General features: G+C 41.0%; 1 protein-coding gene across 1 annotated transcript in view; it reads right to left on the reverse strand.

Moving 5' to 3' along the window:
- Positions 1 to 16,654, reverse strand: part of LOC128065467 (E3 ubiquitin-protein ligase RNF213-like) — a 136,381-nt gene that overhangs the window by 18,572 nt on the left and 101,155 nt on the right. The window contains exons 41-52 of the mRNA XM_052658642.1: positions 16,297 to 16,503; positions 15,774 to 15,955; positions 15,075 to 15,195; positions 11,579 to 11,679; positions 11,282 to 11,464; positions 10,410 to 10,579; positions 10,211 to 10,310; positions 3,243 to 3,354; positions 2,453 to 2,666; positions 2,017 to 2,207; positions 1,086 to 1,208; positions 186 to 296 (exon numbers count right to left, since the gene is read on the reverse strand). Of these exons, the coding sequence (XP_052514602.1) occupies positions 186 to 296; positions 1,086 to 1,208; positions 2,017 to 2,207; positions 2,453 to 2,666; positions 3,243 to 3,354; positions 10,211 to 10,310; positions 10,410 to 10,579; positions 11,282 to 11,464; positions 11,579 to 11,679; positions 15,075 to 15,195; positions 15,774 to 15,955; positions 16,297 to 16,503 (1,815 nt within the window). The remainder of the gene's footprint in view (positions 1 to 185; positions 297 to 1,085; positions 1,209 to 2,016; positions 2,208 to 2,452; positions 2,667 to 3,242; positions 3,355 to 10,210; positions 10,311 to 10,409; positions 10,580 to 11,281; positions 11,465 to 11,578; positions 11,680 to 15,074; positions 15,196 to 15,773; positions 15,956 to 16,296; positions 16,504 to 16,654) is intronic.

Below are 16,654 nucleotides of genomic sequence, written 5' to 3' on the forward strand. Positions count from 1 at the left end.
TTCGTTGTGATATGTGCGATCCATTTCCCTGACCAGAGATCAAACCTGGGCCCCCTGCACTGGGAGAACGGAATCTTAGCCAGTGGACCACCAGGGCAGTCCTGGTGTTTGTGAATTTTACCTCTATTCAAAAAGCCCGTTCAAACTGTGAGACTAAGAACACAGCCCTGGAGGCTGATACTCACCTGTGGCTTAGGATGGAGGTCTGCATTGTGGGATCTGTACAAAGTGGTGACCTCTCTAAAAAGTGCTAACAGTAGGTAGACAGCCTCCTGAGTTGTGGAGCTTCTACAGGCCTGAAAAAGCAAGGACATCAAGTGAGACTTTTCAAAGTTATACAGATATAGCTCAGGGCCAGAATCTCATGTGATTTGTATGTGAATAAACAACGAGATCAGTACTAAAGCCTTGGAGAGGGTGAGGGAGACTTTCCCAATACCATAGGCACCTGGAACCCTCTAGTTTGGGACCATCTTCTGGGAAACAACTGTTCATAAATATTCTCACATTAAACACAATGCATATTTATCAAATAGCTTACAACAGAAGTAACAGAGATCACCATCTGTTCTCTTCCTGACTACTTCACTGGTCCTAGGAACTTTCCTGAGCTAAAAAAAGATATTTATTTCCTATTTTCCTGGCAAAGTGCCAGGGTAAACAAGGACTCAGAAAGGAAATAAGACCAGAATAATTGAAAGATTAGGTTCTAAAAACCCCTTGTCTATTAAATACATGCTTATGTCTCTATGGAAATTATGTAGCTACACAGATAGAGGTTTTGCTTCCTGTGCCATCACATCTAAGAGCAGAGGAATCCTGGAGGAAGCAGCTTTTCAGCAGGGTCTCAAAGAAAGTAATGAACATAAATGAATCAGATAGGAACTGCTGGTGGCCTCTTGCAAACCCACCAACCCAAATCAACTCCTGCTGCTTCCTTGTTTGCCAGGCGAGATCATGAGGCCATGGACATAGGACTTCCAGTGTAGCATGTCCCCCTCTGGGGCCTCTTTAGACACTAACAAGACAAGACTTAGGCTGTGAGGGGACACTGTGTACACAGAGCAGCTGCCAGCCTGGCCTACCTCCAGAGCAGTCTCAACAGCCAGGGGCTTGGATTCCAGAATGGCTTTGCCCACTGCATCCCGGACAGCCTTGTAGTGGTTCCCATGCACCAGATACTGGTCCATCTGGCCTGGATGATCCCTCTGCAACCCCAAGAATGCAGAGGTTAACCATGGTGGGTACAATGGGGGAAATATTGAGCAAAGAACCTTCTTGATAGGTAAAGGAACCAGGCAATCACTGAAGGTTTAAGGGCAGTTGAACCAGGTTTCCGGGGCAGCATGGCAGCTCACTGCTGTTTGGAAGGCACCTCCTCCTCACTGGATGAAGAGTGGGCGGAAATCTAGGGGAGGTGATACTGTAGCTGCTTTCCCTCTGCACTCAGAACAGAGCACCAAAGGACTTAAGCTTCAGTTGGGAGGAAAAAAAAAAAAAAGCCAGGATTTTTAGTGCCATTTTTGTAACCCCAGGACAGTAAAAATTCATTCATTTCTGAGCACTAGGAAAGGACTACTGAGCAGTCCTGAAGCCAAAATGACTGCAACTTTGTCATCCAAGTCCTTTCTTATGTTGCCTGCCGGGGATAAAAAGGGCTTATTTTGCAGGATGAATGACTTTTAATCTGCTAAAGGCCTAAATCACAGAATCATTCTTTTGCTTTTCTTGTTTTGAACTCAATCAGAAGTGATGCCTACATATGCTCTGCAGGAAGATGACAAACCAGAAACACACACAGACACACACACACCTATCTCCTAGGCAGATAATCACAAGCTGAGTCAATCAATTGAAACCCAGAGACAGAGGACCAGACCAGACCAGATGCAAGAATTTCCTGGGATGGATGTGGGAGAAGGTCAGGGAGAAATGGAGGAGCAGCAGCCCGCTTCCAGGGGTGGATGGGACAGGGGAGCTGAGACAGCACTGGGGCTGCCGGACTGCCCTTCTCACCTGCTGTGCGATGACTTCCTTAGGAAACACCCAGTGGGCCGGATGGCCCTCTTTGGAGAGGCTCTGCACAAACTCCATCCCCTGCTGGCTGGTGAGCTTCCTCACCAGGTACACTCGGTACCAGTCATTCTGGACCTGGACACAGAAGCGCTCCACCTGCTTCAGGTAGCGACGCTTCTCCTCCGCCATCTCTGCAGAGCCAATGAGAAAGGCCAATTGATGGCTGAGGGTACTTGTTAGTTAACTGTCTGGAACAGAGGCTAGTAAAAGCTCTGTGCCTACCCTTTGGGAATTCACACTGAGAGAACTAATCTAGAAGAAAGGGGCCATGGAGCAGACCAGTATTATTCTGAGAACCAGCTTCCCACACTTCCTGAATTTCTAAATCATGGGGGCTCCCAGCCTGTGGTCAAGAAAGGTTGGGAAGAAGACCTGCCTGAGCCGTCCTGAAGCTCGGCGAGGATCTCAGATGCCTTGTCAAGACAGAGGCGGATGCGGGCCATCTCCTGCAGGTGGTCCACTGAGGCCTCACCAGCAGGCCATCGGCTGCATCCCACTGGCTGGTATGTTGTAAGGAACTGGCCTTCCTCTCTCAGGTATTTCAATTCATCCCTTATGAAGAAAGCATTATTCTTCTCATGTATTGAATCCTAGGGAACATAGAACCAGAAAGAAAGGATATTATTCTTTTTTATTTACAATTCCCCCATCTCTGAAATTTCACCAGTGAGATCTTGGATAATGCAATAAAGATAAAGAACAGTGTTGTGGGTTTGAGTGTACATTTTTTGAATAATGGAATCTAATTTCTCTTTTAATTTTAGGGCCTAGAAGGAGGGAAAAGGAAAAGCTATGATGAATTTTTTAAATCTATTCTAGTTTTTTCATATGTTTTTAACATTTTTGGAAGTAACTAACATATGAAGAGAATAAAAAATAAAAGTATTCATAGTCTCACCACCTGGAGACAGGCATCATCAACTTTAGTGGTATAATCTTCTATGCTTTTCTTCCCCCTGTGTATATGCACCTAAATGCCAATATATTCAACTGCTGAGGGAAGAAACGATGCTTTTGAAACTTTATTTTCCCCTAATGGAGCAGAGCATCCATTAATGTTACCACCAAATTACATCCTGTAATTTATTCAGAAAAACACTATTTCATCGCATAAACCATGTGGTTCCATGAGTTTGCAAATGAAATGCAGGGATATGATAGCTTACCTCCAGGCAGTTGCTAAAGAACATGTACAGTTCAGTTTTATCTTCAGCCAGGAACAGTTTATTTTCTAACTGGGACAAATAAGCCTGAATATACTCCTTCACGTCATGAAAGCTATGGCAGGATAAATAGTATACTTGGTTAGCTCAGGTCTGGAAACCCATTTTGTCAAAAAATAAAAAGTATGTATATCTACCTATCTGCCTATTAGCCATCCCTCCTTCTTGTATAATTATATATATATATACATACATAGAGGTGTATATATAGTTTGGAACAAGATTTCACTAAGAATAATCTAGCATCAACTTGGAATATGAAATTTCCTATTTTATAATAGACCAGCTGTTCTAAAACGTTTTGGCTTCAAGACTCCTTTACAGACTTAAAAATTATTGAAAAGCCCAGAGAGCTTTTGTTTCTGAAGGTTATATCTATTGATATTTATAGTACTAGAAATTAAAATGAAGAATTTGAAAATATTTACCAATTCATTTAAAACAACCATACTAAACTCATCATACGTTAACACAAATAATATGAAAAAACCTTTTCCAAAACGAAAGTTGATTAGTAAGAAGAGGGCCACTGTTTTTCACTCCTACAAATCTCTTTAATGCCTGGCTTAACAGAAGTTCACTGGATTCTCAAACCTGTGTCTGATACTAATTGGTTGTACTATATTGAATTATATGAGGAAAGTATGGTCTCACACATTATGTAGTTAGAAAAAGGAGAAATATTTTAGTAGTCTTTTCAAGTAACTGTGGATATCCTCCTTTGACACTATATGAAGACTTAACAAATGATAATTTCTAAAGGTTAGTTGCACTGTACCATCTGAAACCTTATCAATGTACTTTTCATAGTCAATTATCTTGAAATTAAATGATCCAACTTGCACGTAAGTGGATTTCTTTTTGACCAGTGCATGATTCTGTGACATCAAGCATCAGTCACTTAAAAAACACTGGTTCACTGAGCTATGCAGATCTTGAAAACGCTGACACATTTTTGTTCTTTGATATATATTTTTAAAACCTCATATTCATTTAAAACCTCATATTCACCACCCATGTCATCAAAAAGTCTGTAAGTATTAGAAAACTGACAAGCTCCCAGTGGAGGATAAATGTTTTCCAAAATTTTATTATATATTTTTTAATGTATTTATTTTTGGCTGCATCACACAGGCTGCAGCAACTTAGTTTCCTGACCAGGGAATAACCCTGGGCCCTCAGCAGTGAAAGCTGGAAGTTCTAACCACTGGATCCTCAGGGAATTTGCTCCAAAATTTTAATATTTGCTTAAAAACTTGAATTTTATCATTAGTAACAATACCATCAATTTTCTTCCTTGATGTGACAGGCTCATCTCAGTTTGTTTTCAAGAAAATTACCTGTCAAATGACCACGTTTGAGTAAGTGTTGTTTGTCAGTCATTCTTTAAGCACAAGTGGTATTCCACAAAAAAGCAGCCAGATCAGCATGTAATTAAAAAACAGTTGGAGTGGTTTTCCTTGAGGTAACCTTGTACCTTGGTGTGTAGCTGGAGGCCTTGTGTGTACCTCTCATTATAACATAACATTAATATCCTCAAGAGTGGAGATTTAGTAAAATTAATAATTTTTATAGCTTCATTAGGGACATTAAGTGAAACTGGCACCTTTAAAAACTACATGTGCACAGTGGTGACAGAGATACTGGCCACTAGCAGGGTTTTCTTTGTGCTAAGATGCTAGCAGCTTTCTTTACTCGTCATTCCCTTAGTAGCATCAGTGCAAATATCAACACATTAAAGAAGCCAGATACCATCTTAGTGTTATGTGCAGTCTCATCAACATTGTTCCATGTGTGGGTCTTCCCAGGTGCTTATGTTTTCATAAAGTATTTCTAAGTCCAGTCTGACTCATTTTTAAAAAAATATTTATTTATTTTGTTGGGCTGGTTCTTAGTTAAGTCCAACTCTGGTCAGATGCTAAGAATCTGCATGCAATGTAGGAGACCTAGGTTTGATCCTTAGGTCGAGAAGATCCCCTGGAGAAGGGATCTCCTACCCACTCCAGTATTCTTGCCTGGAGAATTCAATGGACAGAGGGTCTGGGCAGGCTACAATACATGAAGTCTTAGTTGTGGCACATTGGATCTAGTTCCCTGTCCAGGGATTGAACCCAGATACCCTGCATTGGGAGCATGGAATCTTAACCACTGGACCACCAGGGAAGTCCCCAGTCCAACTCATTCTTAATATACAAAAAGACTCAAACCGCAAAAGACTGATAGAGCAAGTACTTCTCAACCCAGAGAATGACAATGCAGATTTTTAAATTGTGTTTTCTGTTTCATGATTTTTATTCCAATATCAGTTCTGTAAATTTAACTCTTTCTATATTTCAGAACAAAGCATTTACCTTTGAGTGTAGTTTGTACTCATGTTACTGTGTCTACACTATATGTCAAGGGGCAGACATATTGATCATACTATTCCCTTTTTTTAAGCAAAGAGATTCACATGTACAGATTTCACTCATTCACCAAAATTAATAAAAATCACAGTATAGCAAGAGGCTCTTTTCACATTTCAAGTCAACTCTTTCTATATATGCCTTAAAGTCATTTTTAGGCTTCCAGCTCAAGATGGTGGAGTAGAAGGATATGTGCTCATCTCCTCCTTTGAGAGCACCAAAATCACAACTAGCTGTTGAACAGCCATAAATAGGAGGATGCTGGAACCTAAAAAAAAAGATACCCCACATCCAAAGACAAAGAAGAAGCCTTAGCAAGATGGTAGGAGGGCCACAATCACGATAAAATCAAATTCCAAACATGCCAAGTTGGTGACCCACAACTGAAGAACATTATACCAAAGAAGCTCTCCCACTGTTGTGAAGGTTCAGAACCCCACATCAGGGTTCCCAGCTCAGGGCTGGACAAAGGGACTGGGAATCCCCAGGGAATCTGACCTTGAAGGACAGCAGGATTTGATTATAAGACTTCCACAGGACTGGGGGAAACAGAGACTCCAGTCCTGGAGGGCACAAACAAAACCTGTGTGCACCAAGACTCAGAGGAAAGGAGTAGTGACTCCACAGGAAACTGAACCAAAACTACCTGCTTGTTTTGGAGGGTCTCCTGTGGAGGTGTGGCTTGGCAGGGGTTTACCACAGGGATGGGGAACTGGCAGCAACTGTCTGGGAAGGTCCCTTTTGGTGTTAACCTTCTTGGAGTGAAGTGAAGTGAAAGTGAAAGTCACTCAGTTATGTCCAACTCTTTGTGACCTTAAGGACTATAGAGTCCATGAAATTCTCCAGGCCAGAATACTGGAGTGGGTAGCCTTTCCCTTCTCCAGGGCATCTTCCCAACCCAGGAATTGAACCCAAGTATTCTGCATTGTGGGCAGATTCTTTACCACCTGAGCCACAAGGGAAGCCCAAGTATACTATCCCTTCTCCAGTGGATGTTCCTGACCCAGGAATCGAAACAGGGTCTCCTGTGTTGCAGGCAGATTCTTTACCGAGTTATCAGGGAAGCCCAGCCCTCTTGGAGGTTCCCAATAACCCTACCATAGAGCCCATAAATCTGAGGTCTGGGTCACCTCAGGCCAAAAAACTACCAGGGAAGGAGCGCAACTCCGCTCATCAGCAGATAATTGGATTAAAGCTTTACTGAAGAAGGCCCTGCCCACTAGAGCAAAACCCAAATTTTCCCACCAGCAGTCCCTCCCATCAGGAAGCTTTCACAAGCCTCTTAGCATCCTCCATCAGAGGGCAGACAGAAGCAAGAAGAACCACAACCCCACAAAGACAAAAACAAACCACTTTACAGAAAGTTAATCAGCATGAAAAAAGCAGAAAGTTAGTCCCAGATGAAGGGACAAGATAAAACCCCAGAAAAACAACTAGATGAAGTAGAGATAGGCAAACTTCCAGAAAAAAAGTTTAGAATAATGACAGTGAAGATGATTCAGGATCTCGGGGAAAGAATGGAGGCAAAAATTGAGAAGATGCAGGAAATGTTTACCAAAGACCTACAAAAACTAAAGAACAAACAAACAGAGATGAATAGTACACTAGAAGGAACCCGTAGCAGAATAACTGAGGCAGAAAAACAAATAAATGACATGGAGGACAAAATGGTGGAAATCACTATTGTGGAACAGAATATAGAAAAAAGAATGAGAAGAAATGAAGACAGCCTAAGAAACATCTGGGACAACATTAAGCACACCAATCTTCACCGTATAGGGCCCCAGAAGGAGGAGAGATAGGAAGGATCTGAGAAAATATTAGAAGAGATAATAACTGAAAACTTCCCAACATGGGAAAGAAAATAATCAACCAAGTGCAGGAAGCACAGAGAGTTCCAGGAGAAACCCAAGGAGGAACACACTGAGACACATAGTAATCAAACTGACAAAAATCAAAGACAGAGATAGAATATTAAAAGCAACAAGGGGAAAATGACAAATCACATACAAGGGAATTCCCATCAGCCTATCTGCTAATTTCTCAATAGAAACTCTACAAGCCAGAAGGGAATGGCATGATACATTTAAAGTGATGAAAGGGAAGAATCTACAACTAAGAATACTCTACTCAGCAAGACTCTCCTTCAGATGTGATGGAGAAATAAAAACTTTCCAGACAAGCAAAGGTTGAGAGAACTCAGCACCACCAAACCAGCTTTACAACAAATGTTAAAGGCACTTATCTAGGTAGAAAACGAGAAGGAAAGCCCTACCTACAGAAAATAAACCCAAAACAATTAAGAAAATGGTAATAGGATCATGGGTTAAATGCACTATTCAAAAGAAATAGACTGGCTGAGCAGATGAAAATGTGCATATATGCACTTCTGGTTACTACATCACTGTGCATGACCCCCTAAATTATATGCAATTATTTTATATTGTTAGGTTAATCACATTCTCCTTATGGCTTGCAATTGTAATTATCTTTTATTTTTTGTCTGGCTATTGGTTGTGAAAACTGATAAACATCTTTTACTATTGTGATTATGTAACTATTACTCACTTAATACCATTGTATAATGATTGGTCAACAGAAAATTAATAGAAACTTATATCACCAAAACTAGGATCTAATAGAAAAGCCTGTAATCAATTATTAAAATCCATATGCATATCAGAATCATCTTGGAATTTTTTGAAAAATACAAATGCCCAGGTGTTTCTTTTTTTTTTTTGGCCAGAGCTCCAGATATGTTTCTAATGAACAGCCATGTTTAAAAACAACTGAACTATATGAGAATCTTCTACTTTTATCTAGTTTGTTTCACTTTTTCTATTTTATATTAAGTGTTCCCATTTCATTTAGTTTATGTTTTCTAATTTCTCCATCTCTTTTTTTTTTTTTTTGCTGTTCTTTTGCAAGACTTTATCAAGCATAGGAGAAAAGCTTTTGTATACATATACATAACATATATAAATATGTAACATATATATATTTTAGAAAACTTGTGAATTTTAGCCTAACTGAAAAATTTATGGCATTTTGATTCCACTTGTTTGACTTAGTATGAATAGAATGCTAGATATCTAATTTTAAAAAATAGCTATGCAATAAGCAATAAAAGTTCACTGTATAGCACAGGGAATTATAGTCAATATCTTCTTTTAATAACCTATAATGGAAAATAAATTCAAAAATAATATATATGTATATGTATAACTGAATCACACACATAAAAAAGAAGTCTACTTTTTGAAATTTAGTACTGTTTATCTTTTTGCGGATATAAAGTTTTAAATATATTTGTGTAGGATATAATTAATATAAATTAATTAAATATAAATCTATTATATTTAAATTATTAATGACATCACTCAAGATGCTTCTATTTTTCTTTTCTGCATTTGATAAAATATTCTCAGAGAAATGTTAATATGTCTTACTATGACTTTATATTTTTTCTTTTCCCTTATATTCTGTGTTTTACTTTATGTACCTTTGTTTCTTTGTTGCTAAGGTGTCTAATGGCTTATGATATCCATCTTCCTTATGAGTTGTACCTTTTATTGTGAAAAATATTCATTGTTGTTTCAATTAAAATAAATTAATCAATTTAAAAAATAAAAACTATAAAACAAGAACAAACCAAAAAAGTCATTTTCAGGTATGGTAAGATACTTGTTCTGTAAGAAAATGTATTTTAAAAAATTTTAGTTGAAAATCTTCCAGGAATCCTGTCTGAAAAGACTATTTCACAAATAATAGGGAGGGAAAGCAGCAAAATAAAATGTCTGTAGACAAGGCTACAGCAGATCCATGATTTAAATGTAAATCTAATCTCTATCTTGAGTCACCTTTGAGACATTTAAGTTAGAAATAGCTGTCTCTGTTGGAACTTTTTAATGGCATCTTGACTTTGCCATCACCTCAAGGTATACTCTCACAAGTCAGGACACAGGATGAGATACCAAGCATCTTCCAAAAGATGTCTTCTGAATACAGACAAACTTTCTAAAAATTTTTGAAAATAGCACATGGGCTTCTCTGTACATTCATAGAATCAGAGAAACTTAAGAATAGAAGCAAAACTTAAAACAACATCAAGGGCAAGGCAGGTAAGTGGAGTTTCTAAGTCACCGTCCAAAAAAACCCACAAAACTTTGTAGCAGTGGAACTAAGATGAGAACTGCAGATTCCTGACTCCCGACTTCCTGCACCCACACGTCCCACAGTTCTCTGTCCCCTTCCCCCAAATCTGTCTTCTTCTTCCTAGTCATGTGCTTGTGGCCATAATAAACTCATGGCCAGCATGTGAATATGCCAAGGATACAACCCATACAGATAAAGGAACCAGGGCATCTCTTGCTAAAGAAGCTTTCCAAGATCATGAGCTAGCTATCAGTTCTTCAAAGAATATCCTGTGGCAAAGAAAAAGCCAGAAAGAGGAAAAAAAGAAGTCATGGCGTTTCAGAGGCAACTCCACCACTCCGTGGTGCTCACCTGTACTTTAAAAGCAGTTTCAGTACCACTGAGCGGATCATGGGGGTCTTATCCACAACATCATCAAAAGGAGAAAGAGATTTTGTGTGTTCACAGCATCCTAAAACCAGAAAGAGAAAGGTAGATCATTGTTCACATCAGACATAAAAAAAGAGATGAAGCACTGAATTTTTAACTCTATGGAAAGACAGCCACTCACGTTGGGGAGCCTCTCGAAGGAGCGCCTTCTCTACAAAGAGTAAGGACAGCACATCTTTGACCACTTCCTTCTGAGGTGGAGAATTGTCTTTGAAGCACATGGTAGAAACCAGGTCCACGAAGAAACTATTGCACATCTGCCGGAAGCGGGCATGTTTCTCAATGACCTCCCTTGGGAATGGTTAAAAACCATGGTCAAAAGTCTTGTACAATGTGTTCCAGAGTCCCGCCCTACAGAGTGCTTTGGGATTTGGATAGAACATTTTTAATTAAAAGATGCAAGTATCTCCTTACATAGATTAAAACAAAACTGCAATAGACAGTACATAACTCAGCTCTTTTGAGAAACACTTTGATCATTTGGATCATCTAGCAATAGCCTTCATATCCTAAGAGTTTCTGAAAGATCCCATCCACTGTGCTTGTCTTGTGCCCCACTTTTAGGAGGTATCAGAAGGGAGGGAAATCAATGACCTGGGTTAATTTTAACTACAGCCCTGAAAGGCTCTTAGGCATGCAAATGTTAGTTTTATCCTTAGGTCATAGAACATGGATTGCATTTATACATTAAGAGGATAAACCAGTTGCATCTAAACTCTTTGGGTACTTGTGATGGCTTTAATTAGTTTATAACTTTCTGGTTTATTTCCTTTAATTTTTCTATCTCCCTAATCTGTACACATGCATATCTTGGGGAGAGAATATTTTGAGATACTAGGTGTTTTATAATGGTAAATAAATAATTAGTCGTCTTTCTTAGGACACTTCTCGGCTTTCAGGTTTTCTAAGATTAATAGTTATATTTCTGAATACTGTATTTCCCAAAAAGGGAGAAAAAAAGAAGAAGCATTCTCAAGAGAAAGGGTATTTCACCTGTGCTTCTGGGAAACAGTTGGAGAGAAGGTGTTTGGTAAGTCGGTTAAACAATGGGGGCATCCCATCTGCCCTTGGGTGAGGTGAACTTCAATGCAGCGCAGGCAGACTATATGTTCACAGGGCAGGCAAACAGGATCCTGTGCATCTCCTAGACAGATGGGGCATGGCTGAATCACAAACCTAGAAGCCAAGAAGGGCAATCAGTTCTAAAGTAGAGAACCCAGCCGTAAGAAGCAAAAGTACCAAAGGTTCTGAATTCTCTCTCCCTTGCAGATCCCAAATCCAAGAGCTCACCTACTGAGGCTCTTTGTCACTTGATCCTTACATTCACGAAGAGTAGTCATCACTGCGATGAAAGGCCTATGGGTCTTGGTGTCAGAGTCCTCAAGTAGGCACTGAAGGAGAAGGGCAGTGGAGGGGGTGGGCGGAGCTAATTAGCAGTGAGGAAGGGCAGGGATCAGAAAGGCAACAAAGACAAGAAAACAGCCGGCTGGAGGAGCTGCCCAGTTAGGGCTCTGGTATCTGCAGTTCAAGGCTTTTTTATTTGTTTAACAGTTTCTTTAACTTTGAATGCCCTTTGTAACTATCCTGCTTTGGGTTGAAGGTCGATATTCTCAGCTTCTGGTTTTTCTCCTCTTCCTCCTTTTCTTTTAAGGTCTTAATGCCCCTTTCCATTATATTTCAAACTGTAATGATAATAAAATAACTATCTGTGTATCCACCAAGCTTTAAGTAATCTTAGCACTTTTTGAATATTTGCTTTATCAGTTTCTAAACAAATAAAATGTTACAAGTGTATCCCTGTCTAATTATATATCTGCCCTTTACCCCCAAACCCCCACCCTCAGCCCTGAAGAACACATTTCTAAATTCCCACTTTCACTAGATTTGCATGCATGCATAAAAACCTTGTTGTTTTGAACATTGTAAACTTTGTATCAGGGACATCGCATTGTACCTAAATGTCTACAAATTGCATTTTTCATTGACAGAAGTAGATTCAGATCATTCATGTTAACTCCTGCATGGTACTTGTTGACACATATACTGGTCATTTCTTTACCTGTTGATGAACATTTAGAATGTTCCCAAATTTCTTGCAATTTCCAACAATTCTGTATCCAACATTCTTTCATGTGTCAGTACAAATGGGAAAATTCTCTAGAATATGTATTTAGAAGTAGAAACACTGTTTTTTAGCAAAGGCTTATCTTTAATGATATAAGACAGTGAGTTTAATGGATGTTCTTAGGCAATTTTCTGATTAGGCATGTTTACTGTGAAAGTGAAGTCGCTCAGTTGTGTCCAACTCTGCGACCCATGGACTGTAGCCCACCAAGCTCCTCCGTCCATGGGATTCTCCAGGCAAGAATACTGGAGTGGGTTGCCATTTCCTTCTCCAGGGGATCTTCCCAACCCAGGGATCGAACCCAGGTCTCCCACATTGCAGGCAGACGCTTTAACCTCTGCACCACCAGGGAAGCCTTTAATACAAGAATACAGTCTCTCAGAAAACCTCCTATAGAGACACAGAACTGCAGATCCAAGTACTAACGTCAAAGATTTCAAGGGAGGAAAGGAAGGCAGATTGAAAAAGAAGGGGGAGGAGGTGGGGGGTGGGTAAAAGGGGTGGCTTTACAGACGTCTCCTGCCACCTACAGATACCCAGGCATTATAGGACTTTCCCTGGGCCTCCAGAGAAGGGAGGACTGGAACTCGGCCCTATCAGAAATCAGACCAGACCAGAACTAGAATTCGAGTTCTCTGCCAAGAGGAGGTGACCAGTCTCCAATCCTCAGCTCAGGCTGAGGGCCCTTCGACCAGATTCCTGCATCCCGGACCGGGGGACTAGAAAAACAGGGAAGGATAGGAAGGGTTAAGGAGAGGAAAGAGAGAGGGAAGGGGAGAGAGGTCAATAAAGTCTCTTGTTCCTTACCGATCGGGGCACTCTGGCCAGTTGTTCGCATCAGGAGGAGACCAGGGACAAAAGGGTCCCACTTGCGGCCGCTGGGTCTGGTCCATTGGCAGGCAAGCTGGCCCCTGAGTACCCCGAGTGGTCAGGATGTCAGTCTCAGCGCAGAAGAGTCCCCACCAGAGTTGCCGTTTGTTGCAGGAAGGAGGACCCCTTCCAGGGCCCGAAACTGGGCTCTTGTCTAATACTCAGAAATGAATTGTCTGAGGAGACACATGGTAAGGGAACCCTACCCTACTGTAGATGTTTTTATATTATGTATGTCCTTGGGCATTATATGCTGAAGGAGAGTGCCTTGCTATTCCTAATCTGGCAAGAGTATCTTTTTACTGTTATAAATTTCCTCAAATGCTTTTCCAGAACCCTTTGAAATAACCATTTGGAGTTAATCTTTAAATGATTTATGTATTAGTTTATTTGGGTTTTTCCATAACATTTTATGAAACATAAAATTTTATTTTCAGAACATTTTACAGAAAAATCTGAACAAACTTTTTGGACAATCCAATAATGAATGATGTTTATAGACTATGATTTTGAGTGTCCTTGAATTCTGAGGACTAGTTTTACTTGGAAATGATATGAGTTTCTAACACTCTGCAAAATATGATCTGTTAATTAAAAGATTCAAAAAAGTCCAAAGAACTTTAGACATTTTCCAAAGAAGATTACAAATAGGGAATAAGAACATGAAAAAAATGCTCAACATCACTAGTCATTAGGGAAATACAAATCAAAACCACAATGAGATATCACTTCACACCCATTAGAAGGGCTGTTATTTTTTAAAAAATGGAGAATAGCAAGTGTTGGCAGGGATGTGTAAATATTAGAGCCCTGGGGCATTGCTGGTAGGGATGTGAAATGGTGTGACAACTGTGGGAAATGGGATATTGATTCCTCAAAATGTCAAACATAGAATTGCCCTATGATGCAGCAATTCCATTCTTAAATCTAAATCCAAAAGAATTAAAGTAGTGACTCAAACAGATACTTCTACACCCAGGATCACAGCAACACTATTTACAATCATCAAAAGGTGGAAACAACCCAAGTGCCCATCAATAGATGGCTGGATAAACAGAATGTGCTCTATCCATACAGTGGAATCTTAGAAAGGAAGGAAATTCTGACACCTGCTACAATGTGGATAAACCTTGAGAACATGAAATATGCCAGTCACAAAAAAGACATTTCTAAGGCTGCACAGCAGAGCTACTGGCATTGCTTGTGTGAGGTTCCTGGTGGGCAGAGGCTATTTTCCCCGACAGGCCAAGATGCTGAAAGGACAGTCGCTTTTTCTGAAGGGTACTATCCTGTGTGTCACCAACTTTATAAAGGGTGTTGAGGGGCAGAGACATGGGTCTTCCTGTGCCCTTGATCCCACCGACAGCACTGTTTGGAAGTCCACAAGCCCAGTGGCATTCTCCTGGATCCCTGTCTTCCTGACCTTAGCAGGTCCCCTTGGGCAAGGCTGCTGGTCTGGTCTGGGGCCACTGGAGGCCTAGTTGGAGCCCACCCTTCAGTCCTCCCAAAGCTTTCCAAGTGTACTTGCTGCATGAATAATTTGTTATCCTGCAAGGAATCCTAAATAACATATCCTGACATCACTCAGGAGAGGGTAAAAATTAAATCATTAAACACCAAAATTTTAATGGCTTATATGATGAAATCATTTTCCTTAGCACTTCTAGATAAAACTGTCAGAGCAGAAAGGGAATGTACCACCCCACTGATAAAAGGCGGGTCATGCTTCGACTGTTCTTCATCTTACAAAGAGGCAGATCCATGCCTGCCAAGCCAAGCCTCTGCACTCACCTTGTTCAGCAAGGAGACATAGTTGGTCACCAGCTCAAGCAGCTCAGGAATCTGATTCTCTGTCTCCAGCAGAACATGCTCCACAAAGAGCGAGATGGAGAAAATGCGATTCCAGTGGGTTCTGTCAAGAGAGGGGTTCCCTCACTCAGCTCTGACAAAAAAACCTGAGACAGAGGGCAGAGGTGCAGGGAGGTAGTTCCAAGGCACAAGGGTTGAAACATAAGAAAAGGAGCAGGCGTGAAGGTAGATGAATTGCGTAGAAGCCCTTTATGATGTTCTCCCTGAACTTCACTCACTTCTTTCTCCTCCTCCCCACAGGCTCCCAGCTCAGACAATTCAAGTTCTATGCCTCTGCCCATATCTGATGAGTTCCACCTCGCCCTTAAAGGCAAGCCCAGGACTTGTCCTCTGGGAAGTCTACCCCGAGTGCATGCCCTTTCTCTGTCACCCTGCTGGGGTCCTCTGCAGCTGCTCCTTCTCTCTCAGGATCATAATAATCCGCTCACCTCTGCATCACCCCCAGCACTCTGTGCACTCCCTGAATGCTCAGTTCTCTCCTCTGTTTTTCTAGGATCATTGAGATGCCTGGTGTTTAAGTAGGCTTCCACAGATGTTATAGAATGAATGAGGAAAGGCCCACTTCAAGTGATAGGAGCATTTTGCCCCCTGTCTGATGTGTCTGTGCCTCTCGGGTCTCACCTGATATCTCTGATGAGGGTTCTGGTCATCATCCCACAGTCCTGCATGTACCCTTCTGAGCAGAGGAGCTCCAGTGGCATGGAAAGATTCTTCACAGTCTGTAACCAAGCTTGGGGACTGGGCTTCAGGAGGTTTTCCGTCAGCATTTCAGCACAGGCCACTGCTGCCAACACATCCAGACTCTGGGGAGCAGAGAACAGATCTATTACTGACCAGTCTGTCCCTGACCCCCACTGCACTGCTCTAAACCTTAAGTCAGAGGCCCTGGCTATTACCCCAGTTGTTCTGTATTCCAGGCTTGTAGCTTCCCCTTTCATGGTCTTGGGATTTAGGAGGCATGAGTTAGATGCGTTCTAACTGAAGAACCACACTGACGTGTGTGCCGGTAAAGACGTCTCCCAGTTGGAACAAGGCCAATAAGCTTTCCCTTCCCAGTGTGGTGGTGGGAGCATCCACTTCCTCCACTAGCTTGAGGAGGCCAAGCCGGGCTAAACGCATGAAATGTCCTCAAGAGGGGTCATACCATCTCACGTGAAGCCCAGCTGTGGTTCTGTATGCCTTTTGTAAGGCTTAGTAAAATTGGGGGTTGGATAGTCAAGATCCTAGAGAAGTTCTGTAGCCGGCTTCTAAAATGGTGGTAGGCGAGGTGCACTGACAGTAAGGAGACCTCTTCATCTGGCCTTCCTGAATTTAGTTGATTGACACAGGACCACAGAGCCATCTGCAGAACCTGGGATGAAAAACAAACTTTTACTCTATCATTTGTAAGCTATTTTTTTTAAGAAAGATATATTTCCTTGTGGAAAACTGGAACTATTCAAAAATGACAAAAAAGAAAATTAAAAACCATGCACACTATTAATATCTCTTGTCTACATTTT

This window comes from Budorcas taxicolor, chromosome 19 (genome assembly GCF_023091745.1).
Source record: "Budorcas taxicolor isolate Tak-1 chromosome 19, Takin1.1, whole genome shotgun sequence".
Lineage (NCBI taxonomy): Eukaryota > Metazoa > Chordata > Mammalia > Artiodactyla > Bovidae > Budorcas > Budorcas taxicolor.